Source organism: Bicyclus anynana, chromosome 3, assembly GCF_947172395.1.
Source record: "Bicyclus anynana chromosome 3, ilBicAnyn1.1, whole genome shotgun sequence".
NCBI lineage: Eukaryota > Metazoa > Arthropoda > Insecta > Lepidoptera > Nymphalidae > Bicyclus > Bicyclus anynana.
Window position 1 is genome coordinate 10,412,004 of NC_069085.1, and position 18,183 is coordinate 10,430,186.

The 18,183-nt window shown below is 34.8% G+C and overlaps 4 protein-coding genes across 5 annotated transcripts; 2 read left to right on the forward strand and 2 right to left on the reverse strand.

Moving 5' to 3' along the window:
• The first annotated feature begins 20 nt into the window (after positions 1–20).
• LOC112053363 (M-phase phosphoprotein 6) lies at positions 21–3,809 on the forward strand. The gene has a single exon (XM_052890689.1). It carries the CDS (start codon positions 190–192, stop codon positions 589–591), a length of 402 nt encoding a protein of 133 aa, XP_052746649.1. The 5' UTR covers positions 21–189; the 3' UTR covers positions 592–3,809.
• LOC112053364 (katanin p80 WD40 repeat-containing subunit B1) lies at positions 1,255–12,238 on the reverse strand. 2 transcript variants are annotated; one of them, XM_024092763.2, is made up of 16 exons: positions 11,974–12,238; positions 11,770–11,900; positions 11,141–11,474; positions 10,636–10,834; positions 10,033–10,183; positions 9,040–9,214; positions 8,131–8,265; positions 7,999–8,055; positions 7,006–7,167; positions 6,121–6,255; positions 5,333–5,435; positions 4,910–5,012; positions 4,580–4,720; positions 3,576–3,688; positions 3,362–3,436; positions 1,255–2,852 (listed from the first exon to the last, which is right to left on the reverse strand). In XM_024092763.2, exons 1-16 carry the CDS (start codon positions 12,002–12,004, stop codon positions 2,597–2,599), a joined length of 2,301 nt encoding a protein of 766 aa, XP_023948531.2. In that variant the 5' UTR covers positions 12,005–12,238; the 3' UTR covers positions 1,255–2,596. The 2 variants fall into 2 exon arrangements, with proteins under 2 accessions (XP_023948531.2, XP_052746636.1); XM_052890676.1 differs by lacking the exons at positions 1,255–2,852; positions 3,362–3,436; positions 3,576–3,688 and having other exon boundaries at positions 4,361–4,720; positions 4,910–5,015.
• Positions 12,239–12,409: 171 nt separating this feature from the next.
• LOC112053367 (UPF0598 protein CG30010) lies at positions 12,410–14,121 on the forward strand. Its single transcript, XM_024092767.2, has 2 exons — positions 12,410–12,828; positions 13,207–14,121. The coding sequence occupies exons 1-2, from the start codon at positions 12,691–12,693 to the stop codon at positions 13,729–13,731; spliced, it is 663 nt and encodes a 220-aa protein (XP_023948535.2). The 5' UTR covers positions 12,410–12,690; the 3' UTR covers positions 13,732–14,121.
• LOC112053366 (protein crossbronx homolog) lies at positions 13,840–15,650 on the reverse strand. The gene is made up of 5 exons (XM_024092766.2): positions 15,394–15,650; positions 15,256–15,320; positions 15,039–15,139; positions 14,671–14,858; positions 13,840–14,367 (listed from the first exon to the last, which is right to left on the reverse strand). Exons 1-5 carry the CDS (start codon positions 15,480–15,482, stop codon positions 14,118–14,120), a joined length of 693 nt encoding a protein of 230 aa, XP_023948534.1. The 5' UTR covers positions 15,483–15,650; the 3' UTR covers positions 13,840–14,117.
• Positions 15,651–18,183: the final 2,533 nt, after the last annotated feature.

Genomic DNA, 18,183 nt, shown 5'->3' on the forward strand with positions numbered 1-18,183 from the left:
TGATGACACCACAGGTCTAGCCCCCGTAGGTATAACCAAACTTTGTTCGAGAGTTGACCCGGCCTGTTTGTGACTTGTGTGTCATTTTTGTTGAGAATCGAGAAATTCACATTTATTTCTTTTGAAAGTGTTTTGAAATTTTAGCAATTTTCGTTTGATGCCCTTCCCATTTAATAAAAGTGAGAAATCATGGCTACTACAAAGAAGCTTAAGTTACCAAAAGCACTTTTGGAAATGAAATTTATGTTGAAAACCAAAGAGAGATTGAAAAAAGAGGAAAATCAAAAAGACTGTGATCGATTATATTCCAATATAATTACGAACGAAATGCGACATGCTTCTGAAAAAAATATATTTGAATCTAGTTTTACGTTTTGTGAAGACTTAATAGAAGGTAGAGTATCATTTAAAGGAATGAACCCTGAGATAGAGAGGTTAATGGAGCTGGAGAATAAGCCCAATGCTTGCGACGGCGATATGCAAAAGGACGTCTCCGATGAGGCTTTAGCTAAAAATATGAACAAATTATTCAAAAGAAAAGGATCATCAGGTTTTAAAGATTGTGTTCCTAATAAAAAGAAAAAGAATTAGGAATTGAGATTGTAGGTTTCATACTAAGACTCTTTACTGAGCTTATAACATATAAGCTTTACCAGAGAAGCACATGCTAAGGGGTATTGCTATTTATGTGTGAAGGTTATTTTTGTCAGACAAATTATAGACATGTTATTGTAGATTGCAAGGCAACAATTACCATAACATCCTTCAGCTTTCTATTGAATTTTTGTAAATATTCAAAAATTTGTGTACTTGTCAACACTTTAAAATATTATTTAAGATGTTATTAATTAATGTAACAAAATATTTGATATGTATGCTATGTTGAAGTCTTACAGATTCATTTTTGTATGTAAGAATTTGGATTCACTCGTACTTGTACAATATGATGGAAAATGGTTAGGATTAATTTTTCAAAAAATAAAGTAAGATCATGATTGATTTAACCTTTTTAAATAAACTTTATATTATATTTAAATATGCAACTTTGTCTTTTCACTGTTAATATTTAGTTATAATTTTTAAGTACTATAATTAAGTATAATTTTTATTGTTGAGTAAAAACATACAAATATTTTGTAGATATATACTAGCGGACCTGGTCAATTCAAAAAAGTCATTTATCTTTAGGAGATATGCATGAGATATGTCATTGGTTGAATGCTAGGAATACTGGGGATTAAATAAATAAACAAATTGCAGTAACATTCAATCAATTTTATTACAATCAGACCATTTTTAAAATTGTCAGTCTATTATGAGAATATTTTAGGTGCAAAACTACAAACAATTTTACAAATAAGTTGTTATACTATTATCAAAGTCTGTACATGATATTTTCCTCCAGTTTGTACTGTATTTTCTGATTCAAGGCTGGGTCCAATTTAAAATCCAGCTTTGAATGTTTCAGTGGTTGCAAATATATTGCTCAGAATGTAAAATGATACGTGAAAACAAATTTCTGGAGTAATATTACCTTAATTTGAGTTTGGACAATGGGGATGATGACTAGGTTTGAATATATTGATTTTTATGATACATTCGGGTAAATAGGGTCAATGTTAACTAATTTATACATAAAAAGCAAAGATTGTCTGGATATTTGCAAAATAAATGAGATTACAAAATTTTAAAATCTATTAAAAATCTTTTATCCTAATTAGATGAAAATTCATACAGTTTTAGCTTCTTTACATTAAATGTGACATTTTTTAATATATGAACTATAAACATAAACGCACATATAACAAAGATATTAGTAATTTTGTTTGAACGCACATACACATCTAACGATCATTGCATTACATACAACGTCATTAGTTCGTGCCATTTTGTTTTGGGGCTCTTTTCAGAGATCCGTGGCAGCACCGCAAATCTGACCCTTTAAATCCCTGTAGCTCCGAAAGTAAAGGTCGCAGACACCCTGTTCCTTTCCAAAATTGCTTTACTATTAGCATACTCTTAATTTATATACAATTTAAATAACTGTCATCATCCCTATTCAGCCCTAAGGAGTTATTTGCCAATACCTAATAAATGAGAGAGATAATAATTCAATGCTATTATTCATTTCCTAAAATTGGTGTGAACCGTTAAATCTGAAAGTGTATTTTGTAACAACAATTTTGGACTGACAAAGTCTTGGGTGTTTACCCAAGACTTCTACACTTTCTGGATCAACTGTTTTTTATAATAAATTAACAATATTTATAAACTATCTTTTGTACAGTATAGCCACTTTAACTTGTTAAATTTTAGAATATATCAGCAATTTTATTACTTGTTTCAAAAAGAACTACACAAAGTCTTAGTTATTAGCCGCAATAACAATTTAGGTGACAATATGGCATCTAATGAATTTACCAATTTTGTGAAATATTATATTAGCTAATTTAAAATAAGTGTTAATACTTTTTAGTGTGTCTATTGATATTTAAGTACATTTTATATGATTATTCTATATGTTAAGAACATAGCGTCATTATTAAAATGAAATTTAAAAATACAATGACCCGGGAGGGTCATTTGGTGGGTATCGTCAGTCTAGTCCCTGCTGCATCAGCGTGTGTAAGTCTCTGAAGGCGGCGCCGAGTCTACCTTGAAGGGTCTGTCTCTTGAGGAGGAAGGCCCGTATGTCGAGGAGCAGACGGTGGATCTGCACACACTTGGTGTACCGCTCCTCTCTGGGTATGTCGACGCCGAGGGTGCGCACCGGCGCGCTCACGTTGGCGCGAACCACCGACGAGAAGTTCCGCACTATTAGCCTCAGCGCATTGCATCCACATTGCATGTACCTGTGCATGACAGTTATTAAGGTGTAGACATTGATTTTCGCCAAATTTTCATTTAGTTTAGTAGTTAAGGAGCGTTAAAAAAGCCGAAAAATATTTATAAGTTACAAGTAAAAGATTCATTGTGTTGCACGTTTTTCAGTATCACTAAATAATTCAACAATGCATTCTGATGTAGTGACGTTTCTTCCGTTTACACACACACATACACACGCGTTTGCCCTGTCACTTTAAATCACTTATGGAATAAAATAATTTTATTGTTGAATTTTACGTGAATTTACAACAAATATATAAAAAAATAGTTGACAATACTTGATAATTATTATTAAACTGGAGCCGGTTAAAAAAACATTATCTATGGCTTAATACATGCAGTAAGTTTTGCTATGCTTTGTAAATTGTGCTATGTCAATTGGGTCTGATTTATGAATCTCGTTCTCCTGATAAATAAAGTCTTGTTTATGAATACCTTTCTGAAAAGCTATTGAATATAAAAAAACAATACTTACGATTCATATTTGCTTTGGAGCAGTTCATATATTTTAGGCAGCATTAAAAGGCATATGTCTAAGTTCCACAATGATCTGGAAAAGATACATATATTTTTAAATCTTAAATACGAAATAAATTAGATTAGAAAAATCTGAGTAAAGTCTTTGCATATTAAAGTTGTAATAGTCAATAATTCACAATTAATAAAAACATAATTTTATTATTTCTTACGGTTTATGTGCCATCACGTTCAGAATGTCCAAGATCACAGAAGCGTCATCTAAAGCTATTGCGGATTCTAATGCTGATTTTAGACTTTTGTTAATTCTCACTGAATGAAAAATCTGTAACAAAAATACATTATGTACAGTTAGTAAAAAACATGACAACAGAATGTATCTATTGTACTTTAATAGAGATTTGACACTAAATATTAAGAATCAAATTAAATAATAAGTGTTATGATGCTTGTGTTTTTCTGATCCTCTAACCATTTGTCTGGTTTTCTGGTTTTCCACTGCACCCTATTGTTATTTGTTACGCAACTGAACCTAAACAAATTGTGGGAATAAATGTAAAGAGAATGAAGGGTTATTAATATTCTTTTAGGGATAATATATTATAGTAATATTCTTTAAGGGAAATTAATAAAAAATGTCCAAGGAACATGTGTCATAAAATGAATATTTTTGGAGTAAAAAATATTTCTCGACGCCGGGCCCACTAGTAAGCCCGCTAAGGCGGTACCTGCAGAGCGCGCTGGCGCGCAGCGAGCACCGCCATCATGGAGTCGTGTCCGCGCATCATGACGCCGAGCACCTCCTGCTCGCTCGGCGCCGGGTCCACTAGTGCGCACGCTAAGGCGGTACCTGCAGAGCGCGCTGGCGCGCAGCGAGCACCGCCATCATGGAGTCGTGTCCGCGCATCATGACGCCGAGCACCTCCTGCTCGCTCGGCGCCGGGTCCACTAGTGCGCACGCTAAGGCGGTACCTGCAGAGCGCGCTGGCGCGCAGCGAGCACCGCCATCATGGAGTCGTGTCCGCGCATCATGACGCCGAGCACCTCCTGCTCGCTCGGCGCCGGGTCCACTAGTGCGCACGCTAAGGCGGTACCTGCAGAGCGCGCTGGCGCGCAGCGAGCACCGCCATCATGGAGTCGTGTCCGCGCATCATGACGCCGAGCACCTCCTGCTCGCTCGGCGCCGGGTCCACTAGTGCGCACGCTAAGGCGGTACCTGCAGAGCGCGCTGGCGCGCAGCGAGCACCGCCATCATGGAGTCGTGTCCGCGCATCATGACGCCGAGCACCTCCTGCTCGCTCGGCTCCGCGCCGCCGCCGCGCGCACCGCGCCTGGCTCCGCCCGCCGTCAGCCCGCGCTGTAACACCACATATGATAACGACGCAATACCAATACAGAATCAGATTTTTTCAAATTGGATTATTCAAAATTATTAAAATTTTATATTTATAAGTTTTAACAATAATTAAGCAACAGTAAAAAGTAAGAAGAACGAATTAATACTCATACATGCAAATGCTGCAAATTGTCGGAAATGCATACATACCGGTAAGAACTCGTCCAGGTCGAGCCCGACGGGCCGGTCCACGGAGTAGGGCACGAACTCCGGCTCAGAGTCGCGCTGCGAGCCCGTGCTCTCCAGTCGCGCTCTGCTAACGATTTTACATTTTTTTAATTAAATGTGTTTTATTAAAGTTGTGCTTAGGGCTGGCGATCGATCTGTTGACCTCTTGGATATGATTTAGGCCTTTGACGTACCTATTCAAGCTATTTAGAAGCAGTAAAAAAACATCTTCTTGTACTTTACTTAAGTATTTTAAAAGTTTTTATTTAAGTTGCTCTGTTAGTATGTAAGAGTTAATCTTGGAAGCTAAATTAGAAAGACAGAAAAGTGTTGGTCAGATCTGATGATGTTGTCTGAAGAACGAAGGTAGCTCTATCGCCAAACGACTCAAGTGTTCTTACTTACCTTGAGCTTTGACTAGGTGGCCTTGTGAATGATAAAGACCTTGGTCCTAGGGACGGCGGACCTAACGACACTTCACTGTTGCTTTGACGAAGACTGTTCGGACCTGCAACAATAGTTCAATAAAGTAGGTCTATACCACAGCCCTGCCCAATGTGAACCAACCTTAAATAACGCGTAAATTTAGCAACAAACAAATTAAAAATGAGGGTTAATAAAAAATAATTGCTGGTTATTAGTATTAGTAATATAAATAATTGGGGTATAAAACATAATTGCTAATTATTTCACACATAATAATAATTATAATTAACTTGTTCTTAAGTTCATGAAAATTTAAAATAGACAAGTTATGCATTGACATGCGTTTTATACATCGATCTCCTACTAAAAAGTGGATGCACATTAAGCGGCCAAAAAGCGTCCCCAAACACAACTTCTTGGCACTCAATTCAAGTAGTCGTATTTGCAAATTCAACCTTACACTCAATACTTAAGGTTGAATTTGCTAAATGCATTATACGAAATTAATATTATACATAGTCATATAAAGGTAGTTGACTCATATAAAGTTTAATATGAGTCAACTACCCTATTGTTGTCTTAAGGACATTTAAAAAAAATGGACTGTGTCAATTTTAATAGACTGAAAATTTAAAACCTTAAATTTTCTTTACATTTAATGATCAATTTCAGCAATAATGAAAATATAGTTTGTAACAAATATAAAGTGTCTCGCTATACCCTAGAGTTACGATTTAAAGTAAATACTTTTAAGAATTACAACTTACTTATATCCATAGTAGTCTTCGACTCTTTGTATGAGTTGTGCCGGTTTAATGTAGGTGTTAGATTGGGAGAAAATTCGTTTGATGCTGGCGTTGTGGAGTACAAATTGTCATCCTTGTTGTTTTCCACCACTATCCCTGTTAATGATTTTATATGAGATTATTGTGAAATGTTTTTCTTGTATATTTATACTGTTATTATTAATTTTATGAACTGTTTATATACATAAGAAGATCATAATAATATTTTTAGTAGGTTGTTAATGATAATTAATTAATTAAAAAAATTGGTAAGTTTTGTTAAAAAAAAAATCAATGTTTATGTGGTGGGTCTATGGTCCATATCTACTTGCAATAGGGAGGCCTGGCCATTTAAGACTTGAAAATACTGAGAAATGCATTATTAGTATATGTCATTCGATAGGTCAGCTCGCGTCGTCATGAGCAGAGATAGTACGAAATGTTCCGTGAAATCAGTAGGAAGTAGTGGTAAACGTTCGGGCGGCCTAGCTTTATCTTGCCGTGACGTTCGATTCATCCTTACCTTTGGTTGGATAATCCTTCATGGATTATTTTAGTATAGGCGGGGAGAATGACTTGAGTGAAGTGGGGGCAGTATCAATTAATTTTAAAAGAAAATAAAATGTAGCCTATGTTACTTGTGGATAATGTAGCTTTCGAATGGTGAAAGAATTTTTAAAATCGGTTTAGTAGATTTTGAGCCTATTCATTACAATCAAACAAACAAACAAACAAACAAACATACAAACAAAGTTTTCCTCTTTATAATATTAGTATAGATATAATAGAAAATTATATTAAAATTAAAATAAATATCTAATTTATTAAGTAATGTTTTAAAAGTTAAAAAGTTGCAGTTTCTCATACTTGAAAATATCTGTGGTTTCTTGTCTCTGGCGGAGTACTGGCTGGGTGCGGCGGCGCTGGGCGTGGGGATGCGCGAGTCGCGCGGCCGCTCCTCCAGCAGCAGCGCGCGCAGCGACGTGCTGGCGTCTGCCGCCTCCGCCTTGCTGCCGCCCTCCGCCCCCACTGCAGGCACACCCGGCCCCTCAGTTATAATAGGGATGATGACAGTTTTTTTAATTGTATATAAATTAAGAGTATACTAATAGCAAAGCAATTTTGTAAAAGTAACAGGGTACATGCGATCATTACTTTCGGAGCTACAGGGATTTAAAGGGTCAGATTTGCGGCGCTGCCGCGGATCCCTGAAAAACGCTCCATACAAAATGGAACGATTTAGTGACGTCGTGGGCTCGCTGATCGTTATGTTTGTATTGGCGTTCAAAGTTCGGTTTGAAGCTAAAACTGTATGAATTTTCATCTAATTACGATAAAAAAAATTTAATAGATTTTGAAATTTTATAATCTTATTTATTTTGCAAATATCCAGACAATCTTTGCTTTTTATGTATAAATTAGTTAACATTGACCTAATTTACCCGAATGTATCATAAAAATCAATATATTCAAACCTAGTCATCATCCCCATTTTTGAATACACTTTCATGAACATAGTAAGCGACGCCATACTTTGCCTTTGTATAATTTATGTATTTTATTACAATAACTAGCGGATGCCCCCGACTTCGTCCTCGCGGAAATCGATGTTAACTTTATTCTCTTCTATTCATATTTTAATAACTATCTGACGCGCGCAGTTTCACCCGCGTGGTTCTCATTGACGTAGGAACACGGGAATAATATATAGTCTATAACCTTCCTCGATAAATGGGCTATCTAACACTGAAAGTATTTTTTAAATCGGACCAGTAGTTCCTGAGATTAGCGCGTTCAATCAAACAAACAAACTAACAAACCAACTCTTCGGCTTTATAATATTAGTATAGATTTATATACCTATCAGTGAAAAGTCTTCTGATGATAAACTGCTCGCTGGCGGCGGTGTCCGTGTCACTGTAACGTCATACTGTTGTAGTATTTTATCAGAAATATTCGCCTTTCATACAAACAACATGCAATGTTACTCACATGCTCTAGACGGGCGGAATATTTCAGTGTAGTCATTAATATTAGGTATAACAGCACCTGATTCTTCATCTGCCTCCGTGCCAGACGTGGACTCCTCTGCTGTCTTCTCATCTAGCAGCGTCGGTCTATGCATCACTGAAATTGCTACACTTATCAATATGACAACTATCATCATTATCAACCCATAATCGGCTCACTGCTGAGCTCGAGTCTCCTCTCAAAATTAGAGGGGTTAGGCCTAGTCCACCATGCTGGCCCAATGCGAATAGGCAGACTTCACACACATAGAGAATTAAGAAAATTCTTCGGTATGCATGCATGTTTCCTCACAATGTATTTCCTTCACAGTTTGAGACTGTGATATTTAATTTCTTAAAATGCACACAACTGAAAAGTTGTGGTGCATGCCCTGGACCGGATTTGAACCCACACCCTCCAGAATCTGAGACAGAGGTCATATTCACTGAGCTATGGTAACTATAGTCATAACTTATTACTACACAAGTTTATTCTAATTCATCATCATTATCAGCGTATCTCAATGGCCTACTATAAGGTCAGGCCATCTTCCCTATAGGAGAGGGGATATAAAGCTTATACTATATTAACATACTCTCTGAGCACACCCCTGTGGGTGTAACACCACCAACTAGCCTACTCAACTTCAAATTGTATTTGAAAATTTTTAGAACAGAGAAAATCTTAGTGTTAGTAATTCTAATTCTTATTGCCAAACACTGAAGCCAAGAATTTGTGTAGAACTTAGGTATATGGTTTGCTTATACTAAACCTAAAGTACGGATACTCACTTAAGTATCAGCTAAGACTAAAAGATTACAGAAAAGAGTAAACTACTAAGTTAGCAAGAAGAGCATGATATTAAAAATCACTATAACCCTGTTTATTTACCTTCTTTAGGCGGTTTCTCTTTTGAAAAACTCTTACGTACTGACTGGCCTTTTTGGAACGGCGAGAGGTCTCGCACCGCGGTAGTGACCGCCGGCGGAGGCCCGCCGAACGGATGCACTTTACTGAGATCCACTACTGATAAAACTACGTAAGTTGAATGGTAAGAGCCCGCGATCTGTAATACATAAATAACTTTTTTTTTATTCTTCACCAGTTAACCCTTGAGTACAATGTCACCTGATGGTAAGTGATAATGGAAGCGGACTAACATGTTAGGAGGAGGATGAAAATCCACACCCCTTTTGGTTTATACACGACATTGTACGTACAGCTAAATCGCTTGGTACGTCATTGCCGGTAGGGTGGTAACTAGTCACGGCCGAAGCCTCCCACCAGCCAGACCTGGACCAATTAAGAAAACCTCAATCGGCCCAGCTGCGAACCCAGGACCTCCATCTTGTAAATCCACTGTGCATACCAATGCATCACGGAGGCTGTCAAAAGAAAACTATTAATTATTAAATTAAGCCTCAATAGCTCTGTGGTATAGGTAGTGTTATAGTGGATTCATCACCGAGGTGATAGTTCGATTCCCACCCACTGGACTATTGTCGTATTTTATTTCCTAGCAGTCTTTCATGAATATATAGGGGAATGGGAATATTAGTCATATTTAAAAGATATGGTAAATATTCTTTTTTAAGAAAAAATAAAAACTTGCTCAAATCAATGTTATTGTTTGTTTTGAACTTTAACAGCTAGAATATTTTAACAGCTCTGTATTTACTGGGGCTGGACTTTTACCTTTCACATTTCATTAAATTAAATCCTATCTATGAGATATTTACCCACTCCTTTGAACAGTCTATTAATTTGCTGATACTGAACATTGGCAGTGGTGTGCATAGTATCTCTGTTTTAGTGTTAGATAAGTGTAAAACTTTCTTATAGTTTCTTTGAATATTGGTTAAAAGAAGTATTCAGAACACTCACCAGTTGTGTTTGGGCAACAGTTAGATCATGAATTTGTCCCCAGTGGCCAGTGATAGTGTCCAGTACTCTTGCAGGCTCCCATCCAATCACATGCAGTCCATCATTCCCACAACCCAACAAGGTTGCACCATCATCACTGAATGCCATGTGCCTAGAACATAAAAGTATAGCTTACTAATTCGTTCGTAACACTCCCGATGGTCCGCGGGGGCCGGGAGGGAGGGTAGCGATACTCCACACACACAACTTCATACCCTCGCAGTCCTTCCCTCTGCACCGCGCGCACAACTTCACAGCCGGACAGTAGTTTCCCTCCCGTCACCCGCATATCATGGGAGTGTCATCAACAAACTTGCCAAGCTATAATTGTAATCTTTGTAACAAATGATCCAATTAAAAAGTGATATTATTAGCTGTCAAAACAGGATTATTTGCCTGCACTGCCTAAGAGATTTTAATCATTTTAGTATTCTTGTAGATAATTAATTTAGAAATAACAAGTCAAAGTTTTATTTAGAATTTTCATAGATAACATGAAAAAGGACAGAATACAAGTTTTTCTTACACAAAAATACAAGCTTTCATTTTGTGGTCAAACCTTACCTGATAGACGTGTTATCTTTTTCAAATTTTGACACCAATTGGAACTTTTCCATATCCCAGAAGTTAACAGTTCTATCTGCGCCACAGCTGGCCAGAAGAAACTCATGTGGGTGAAACTTGACACAAGTTACCCCTGAGGTGTGCTCCACAAACTCTTGTAACACCTTTCCAACTCTTACATCCCAGACTTTTACAAAACCTAATAAAAAATGTGACTTATTAGAAGTAATGCATCTATCTAATAATAAAATTAGTGTTTACTACTACATTGAATTTTATAAATATTTCTAAAATTAAAAAATATAAATATTAATTAATGAGAAAAAATAAGGGTTTCCATTTTTATCCCTATGTGCATATTATATATCCCTATGTATATATTATTAATTTGAATTCATTAGTAAGTCCAAAAATATTTTTTCAATATTACACAAAATAGACTATAAATATTTTAAAAAGGAACACATTCAAGAAAATTATTCATATGTAATTGTAAACGTCGCACCATCTTCACATGCTGATGCAATCCACTGGCCATCTGGGCTGAATTGAAGACTATTAACAGCAAGGCGATGGCTCGAATAAGTGACAATACACCCTCGCTTCCTTGTGTCCCATAACTTGATATTGCTATCACATGAGCCTGTAGTCAAATAATCTCCATAGGGGTGGAAGTCCATACATTTGATAGCCCCTTTATGACCTGTGAATGTTCTCAAAAGTTTGGCAGCTTCTAGATCCCAAATTTTTAAAGCACCTGTCTGGGAGCCTGCGCATACCAAGTCTTCTGAATGTCCAAAACATACACATTCCACAGGGGTTGTGTGTCCACTTAAACTCTGCAAGAATATACTGTATGTTTCTGATACTACTTCATACATAAGGATAACTATAAAATATAAATTATTTAAACATGAATTTCAACTTTATTTTAATAAATTTAAAGAAAAGTAAAAATTGTGCTTGGTTTAGTGATGAAAGTAGCATGGAAACAGATCCCAGGTTCCTTGTGATTTTTTGTTCATTCACTGAATCTTTGAAATTTAACTAAAATAATAATGATGATAGTGTGTTAGCTGAATAAGTCCCCAAATGATAGATATCATTGTTTGTGTCTAAACATGGAGAACTTACCATTAGACAACCTTGACGTCCGATAGCCCATAGGTTCACCTTTTTATCATCACCTCCAGTAGCCAGCACTTGGTTTGACTTGTGTCCCATAGCCAGACAATTGACATTTGCCTTGTGTGCAACAAATTCTTCTGTAATATTGAATTTAATATTACTTTATTATATACATTTATGACATACATGATTTTAGTCAACAGTACGTACGTAATTTCCATGATCTTCTTACAGTTTCCATTCTAAGTCTATATATGGCAGCAACCTTAAAAGTTGAATACTTGGCTTTGGCCTATTATATTTCACCAGAGCATATTGGATTTAAAATTTAAAAAAGCTATGAACTTGGAAAAAGCTCAGTCATATTTGTTTTCATTTAAGTCACTTTACTTTTCAGAAAACACTAAATGGGAATATCAAATAATTAATTTTCTATTTTTTAGCTGAAATCGAAAAGTTTTGGTTTTGCTTTTGATGACTTTTTTTTTAATTAACACAGACTAAATCTTCGAGGTTACAAAAATGTCACCCAGCGACTCAGACTAATAACATAGAAAAAAACCAGAAAAATCACAGAAAAATGTTAAAGCAATAGACATCCTTCGACTGACGACAACAGAAATATAGCAGTCATCTATTATCCTGCTCTTACTACAGAGTAACCAGCTACATTTTTGTTGCTATTTACTCTTATTTTTAGAATGTTGGAAAATTTCATTGGAATGGAAATAGTTACTCTACCCAATATATTGATTTCGTTTTTCTAGTCTATAGTGATCTGTGATTTCGTTCCCTGTAAATGTAAATCTATAATTCAGTAAGTCAGTCTCAGTTGTAAAATGTTAAAAGAACGAAATATAATTGTTATTAAAAAATTGTAGATGCAAATTGTATTTTTATTACGCGGTTGGCGACAAAATATACGCAATGAACAAAGTACACGGACATCTATGGTTTCCTGTAAAATATTTAAATTTCCAAAAACGACTAATCAGTTATGTGCAAGGTCAAGAGCCTGAGCCAAAAATTAGAGAATATTTCTACTATATTGATCATCAAGGGATGGTAAGTTCCATTTAAATAAAACATTTCCAGTTAATTTCTTTAATAAAGCCATATTACATTTAATGTGCACTGTTTACCAACAAACAAAAATATATAAATCGCTATTTATTACACACCTAATAAGAATTATTATTACTTATCTTATTCATAAATTAATAAAACAAAATTGATTAATAAGCTTGTTAGGTAGTAATAACATGTTTTGAATCACATTAAATAAAACAATAGGTACATAATTTTAAATTCGCAAGTTATGAAATGACAAGCGTTTTCTACCTTAATTTCTAATTTGTTTGTTGGTAAACGGTGCACATTGAGTATGGCTTTAGTTTATTGAATTGTTTGTATATACATACCTACTTACAATTTTTGTTTTAGTTGTTTTTAGACGATTCAAAAATGAAAAACTTTACTTCATGTTTTAAAGAAAAGAAATTTTTAGAATTCTTTTTCAAAAGAATAAGATTAAATAAAACAGGAAGATATCAAGAAGAATTTCCTTACATATCGTTATGTGGAAGAGAGAGAAATTACATAAGATGTGATGATCTTCCTATAGTGTATACACACATCATAACTAAAGGAAAGCCTGCAGTAGATTTTATGACATTTGGATATGCAGGTGAATTACTTTTAACCCAGTTTCAACCAGACAAAGTTTACATGCTACCTGAAACTGGTAGAGTCTACCATCCTGCTGATGATAAATATGGTGGCATTGGTCTGGTCAGATCTAAACTTTCTATAGAAATTAGCAGAAATTTCACTTTTAAAAATGGGGAATGTAAACCTCCATCACACTTTAATTGGAAAGGAAAAACTTATCAACTAGATCAGTCATGGTTTTCAGAGATGATTCAAAAGCACAATCTGAAAATTAATCTATCTGTCCCTGATACATGATATTTATTTAATTTAGCTTAAAACTTGACTGGTTTGTCAGAATATCTATAGAATCCAATGTATGATAAATATTCTATGATAAGGTAATAAAATATAATAAAAACAATATTTTAGTCATTGCAAGTATTTATTAACAAGGTAATATATTATTATATTACACTTTTACTTAGATAAAAATATAGTTCTTGATAGATGGTAGGTAACAACATTGTTTTGTTATAATTTATATAATTGTTATTAAAAGTCAAAATCCTTATGCAAATAAGAACAAAATCTGTAATGTGGAGTACATCTACTGTTTTTTTCATATATCACAGGTATATAGTATGGCTATTTGTATATTTTTTGTAAGTTAAAAAATCATGAATTAAAAATTATGATATAATCTAAGGAGTGTCTTCTTTTGAGAAAGATTGATATGATCCAGATTGTACCCATGATACTCCATGAGAACTTTCATTACCACCTGGCACTTTTAACATGACATTTTTAGCAGAGTCGTGAATGTTAGGATCATAGGGTTGAAATGTAATATAATGCTTATCTTCTGTGGGTGGAGAATCATAGACATGTTCTATACTGGATGCTATGCATTCTTTTACCTTATCAATAAATAGTTTTCTGTTTGTCTTAAATCTGTAAAAGGAATACAAAAATGAATTTTTTTTAAAGAAAATATCATGAAACACCACTCCACTCCAATACTTGTCAACTCATCATTTTCATTATATTTATTGAACTTCAATACCTGATAGGAGAGGAGAAATGCACTTCACCATGATGCCTTAATGTGGGTTACTTGGCTTAGGATGATAATATTTCTCTAACAATCAACAATTGGAAAGTGACTTTTCGTTATAGTTTTGCAGTTTTAAATTGTCTGTGTGTACATTGTACCTAATATTTAAAATTATAAAATTACTTTGGATTACAACTTACAGTGTAGAAGCCTCATTGTTAACCGGAAATTTCATATTTAAATTAGTAAATATCCAGTGTAAGTATTTCAATATTTGCCAAATATGGTTTTGTTTCCTGTCCCACAGAGGGAAAACTTCACAGAGATTGAGGATACCAGTTGAAGCATCTATTGCTGGATGAAATATATCTAATGTGAATTTTACAGTCTGTAAAAATAAAATATAGTCTACAAAACAGCCAAAAATAAGATAAGAAGATAAACATAATAAATTGCATTTAGAAATTGTTTTAAGGAAGAGTAGGTATTACTCTTTATTTCATAATTTTGTGACAAAATTAAATAAAATGAACTTTCTACAGTCTAAAAAAAATAGTGGGTAACTCACAGGAACAGAATCATCTGGGAATTTTTCAGGTAAGGTTAATACAAATCTAAATACACCACCAGCATATAAGCCACTTCTTACAAATATTACTCCATACCATACTGAAATGAAAACCAATCTTTAAAATATACTACAAGTCACATGCAGGTCTAAATCGTAAATAATATTAACTAAATTAAGTTGTTAATACATATAATAACAAGGAATAAGTACTAACGTAATGAGTTATCGTGGGATGGTATTACATAAATTCCAGGCAGATTTTCTGTTTGCAGCATACGGCTGAAACAAAATGAGTTTTCTTCCATTAGCTTAAAAACCAAGGACGAAAAAACAAACAAATTTGTAAGCTTACTATTCTGCCATAATTATGTACTCTTGATGAAATAGGGAATATCCTCCTTCCTTCATTTTTTTATCGTTATTGTTGAGTTTCTCTGTCATTCATAAAGTATCTTATTAAAGAAAAGTTTACGCCTGGATGTGAAAGTTAATCAAAAATAATCTTATCGTTTTAATTATAGTATTAGTAGAAATTACAATAGAAAAAACAAATTACAAAATAAATGTCATAACTCGTAAGCAAAATATTAACCACAGACTAAAGAATACAGAATTACAGACACAGATTAAATAGATACCACGTTAGTACAGATGATAGTATCATCTGAGTGACCACAGATCACTATGTAAAACTGTAGACAGACAGTATGACAGATGACTAAAAATATAAACTTCTTTTTTAATTTAACGGACCTGGATACTAGTTTTTAAAGGCCTATAATATAGATTCTATCTCTAGTTGCGTCCACAACTCCACCACAGATCACTATAGACTGGAAAAACTCCACAGAGTACCTAGAACTACACAGAGTACCTTTAGAACTACAAAACCAAAAATATTTTATTCTTCTATTCATACTTAAGATCTGTGATCTGAATCTGTGGTACAAAAACGTAGTGTCTATTTTAATCTGTGGTACTGATCAAAACTACGTTTTTTGGAGGACGTTACGAGATGGCGTTAACTTCTCATTAGGCTACAATATGGTTTTGGCGGGTCCCGCGGCATACTATGAGAAATTATATTCCCAGTCGCCAGTCACTTAACTTCGCGGCAACCCTTCGAAAAACACTACCTATATAATTTGAAACCTTGAAGAAGAAGAAGAACCCTTGAGGGTTCTTCTTCTTCTTCAAGGAAACTTCTCTAGCGAAGGGTTGCCATGAACCCAAGTGTCTGGCAAAAGGGGATATCATTTCTCATAATAAGCCGATAAAAATGTAATAAAATTATACTTTACACTTAGATGGTGAAAGTATGGATCCTTAAAATCTGCTACCTCCTAAAGACACCACGGTCCAAATTCCATAATTGGCTACCGTATTTATTTTTGGTAGGAGCATGAGCTTTTATAAAATGATGAAGGTCTGGGGTTCTCCCCGTCTATTACATTCTTAACCTCATACAATTTAAATTTACATTAGTAGTAGAGCCTTGTGTGCCAAAGCTCATCCGGTGAAGTATAATTATTTCTGTTCTGATTCTGTTCCACTGCTGTTGCACTGCTCTGTAATAGGTTAATTGACACTTTTTAAGAAATTGTTCATTACTTAAGTACCGTTTACTGAAAAAAAATATCATATTTTTTGAAACATGACTTAAAATTTCAATATTTAAATATTTTTTTGACTCTAGGTACGAACCAAAACGCTGCGATATTAATGTTTATATTTTTATTATTACCCTATTATTATTACTTTATCATTGACAACGCATGTTCGGTCCACTGTTCAGCAAGATTCTCCTCTCAGAATGAGAGGGGCTAGGCCAATAGTCCACCACGCAGGCCCAATACGGATTGATGCGGAATGGACTTCACACACGTAAAGAATTGCGTTACGTTAAAATTCTCAGATATGCTCAAAGGTTTCCTCACGATGTCATTCTTTACCGTTCAAGACACATGGTAATTAATTTCTTAAAATGCACCTAACTGAAAATTTAGAGGTGCATAGCCCGGACCGGATTCGGACTTACGCCCTCCGAATGGAAGGCCAAGGTCATATCCACTGGGCTATAACGGCCCTATTAGGTATTTATCATATCAAACGTAATATTCACAAACAATATTAACCGTTTAAGTAGTATACCTATAGAATAATAAGGGTCCAAAATATATCGATATTAATAATATTTTAGTTTAAGGATTTCTTCAAATTGACCTCAGTCAGAGCCTATACGAGATTAGTATTGCTGTCAAACAACTGAAGAACAACAAGGCACCAGGTGAAGACGGAATAACAGCAGAACTCCTGAAAGCGGGTTGAATACCGATACTTAAGGTATTATTATATATATACATTATTCAATTCCGTCATTCACGAGGGTATGACACCCGAGGCGTAGCACAAGAGTGATGGTTCTGTTCTGTCTGTTATTATATAACGCTGCAACTACTGAATCGATTTGGTTGAAAAATAAAACGTATACTTTTATCACGAAAAGTCCATGGTACTCGTATCTACGATATTTGCATAAAAATATGGTTATGATAGTGTGAATGTTTGTTACTCTTTCGCGTCGTGACTACAGAACCGAATTAACTGAAATTTGGAATCGAGATAGATTATAGCCTGGATTAACACATAGGCTATCATTTATCCCGGAAAAAATACATATTTATTTTTCGCGGGTAACACCAAGGCGCAGCTAGTGTTGGTAATCTATATCTATACTTATAATAAATCTGTAGAGAGGTCAATTCTGTACATGAAATATATTTCCAAAATAACTATCAGGGGGGTGATTAGTGATCGATACTGATTCCAAAAATGCAATCAGTAAAATTTTTGTCTGTCTGTCTGTCTGTTTGTATGTTCTTTATAGAAACAAAAACTACTGGACGGATTTTAACGAAACTTGGTACAATTATTCAACATACTTCTGGACAGGTTATAGTATACTTTTCATTACGCTACGATCAATAGGAGCAGAGCAGTGAAGAGAAATGTTGAGAAAACGGGAGAAGTTACTCAACTTTTTAAGCTTCCGTCGCGTGTACAGCCTTAATGGTTAAAGCTACATAGAAATCGTGTATGACGGAAATGTTCTCCTTAAAATTATCTATAAAAATATAAAAAG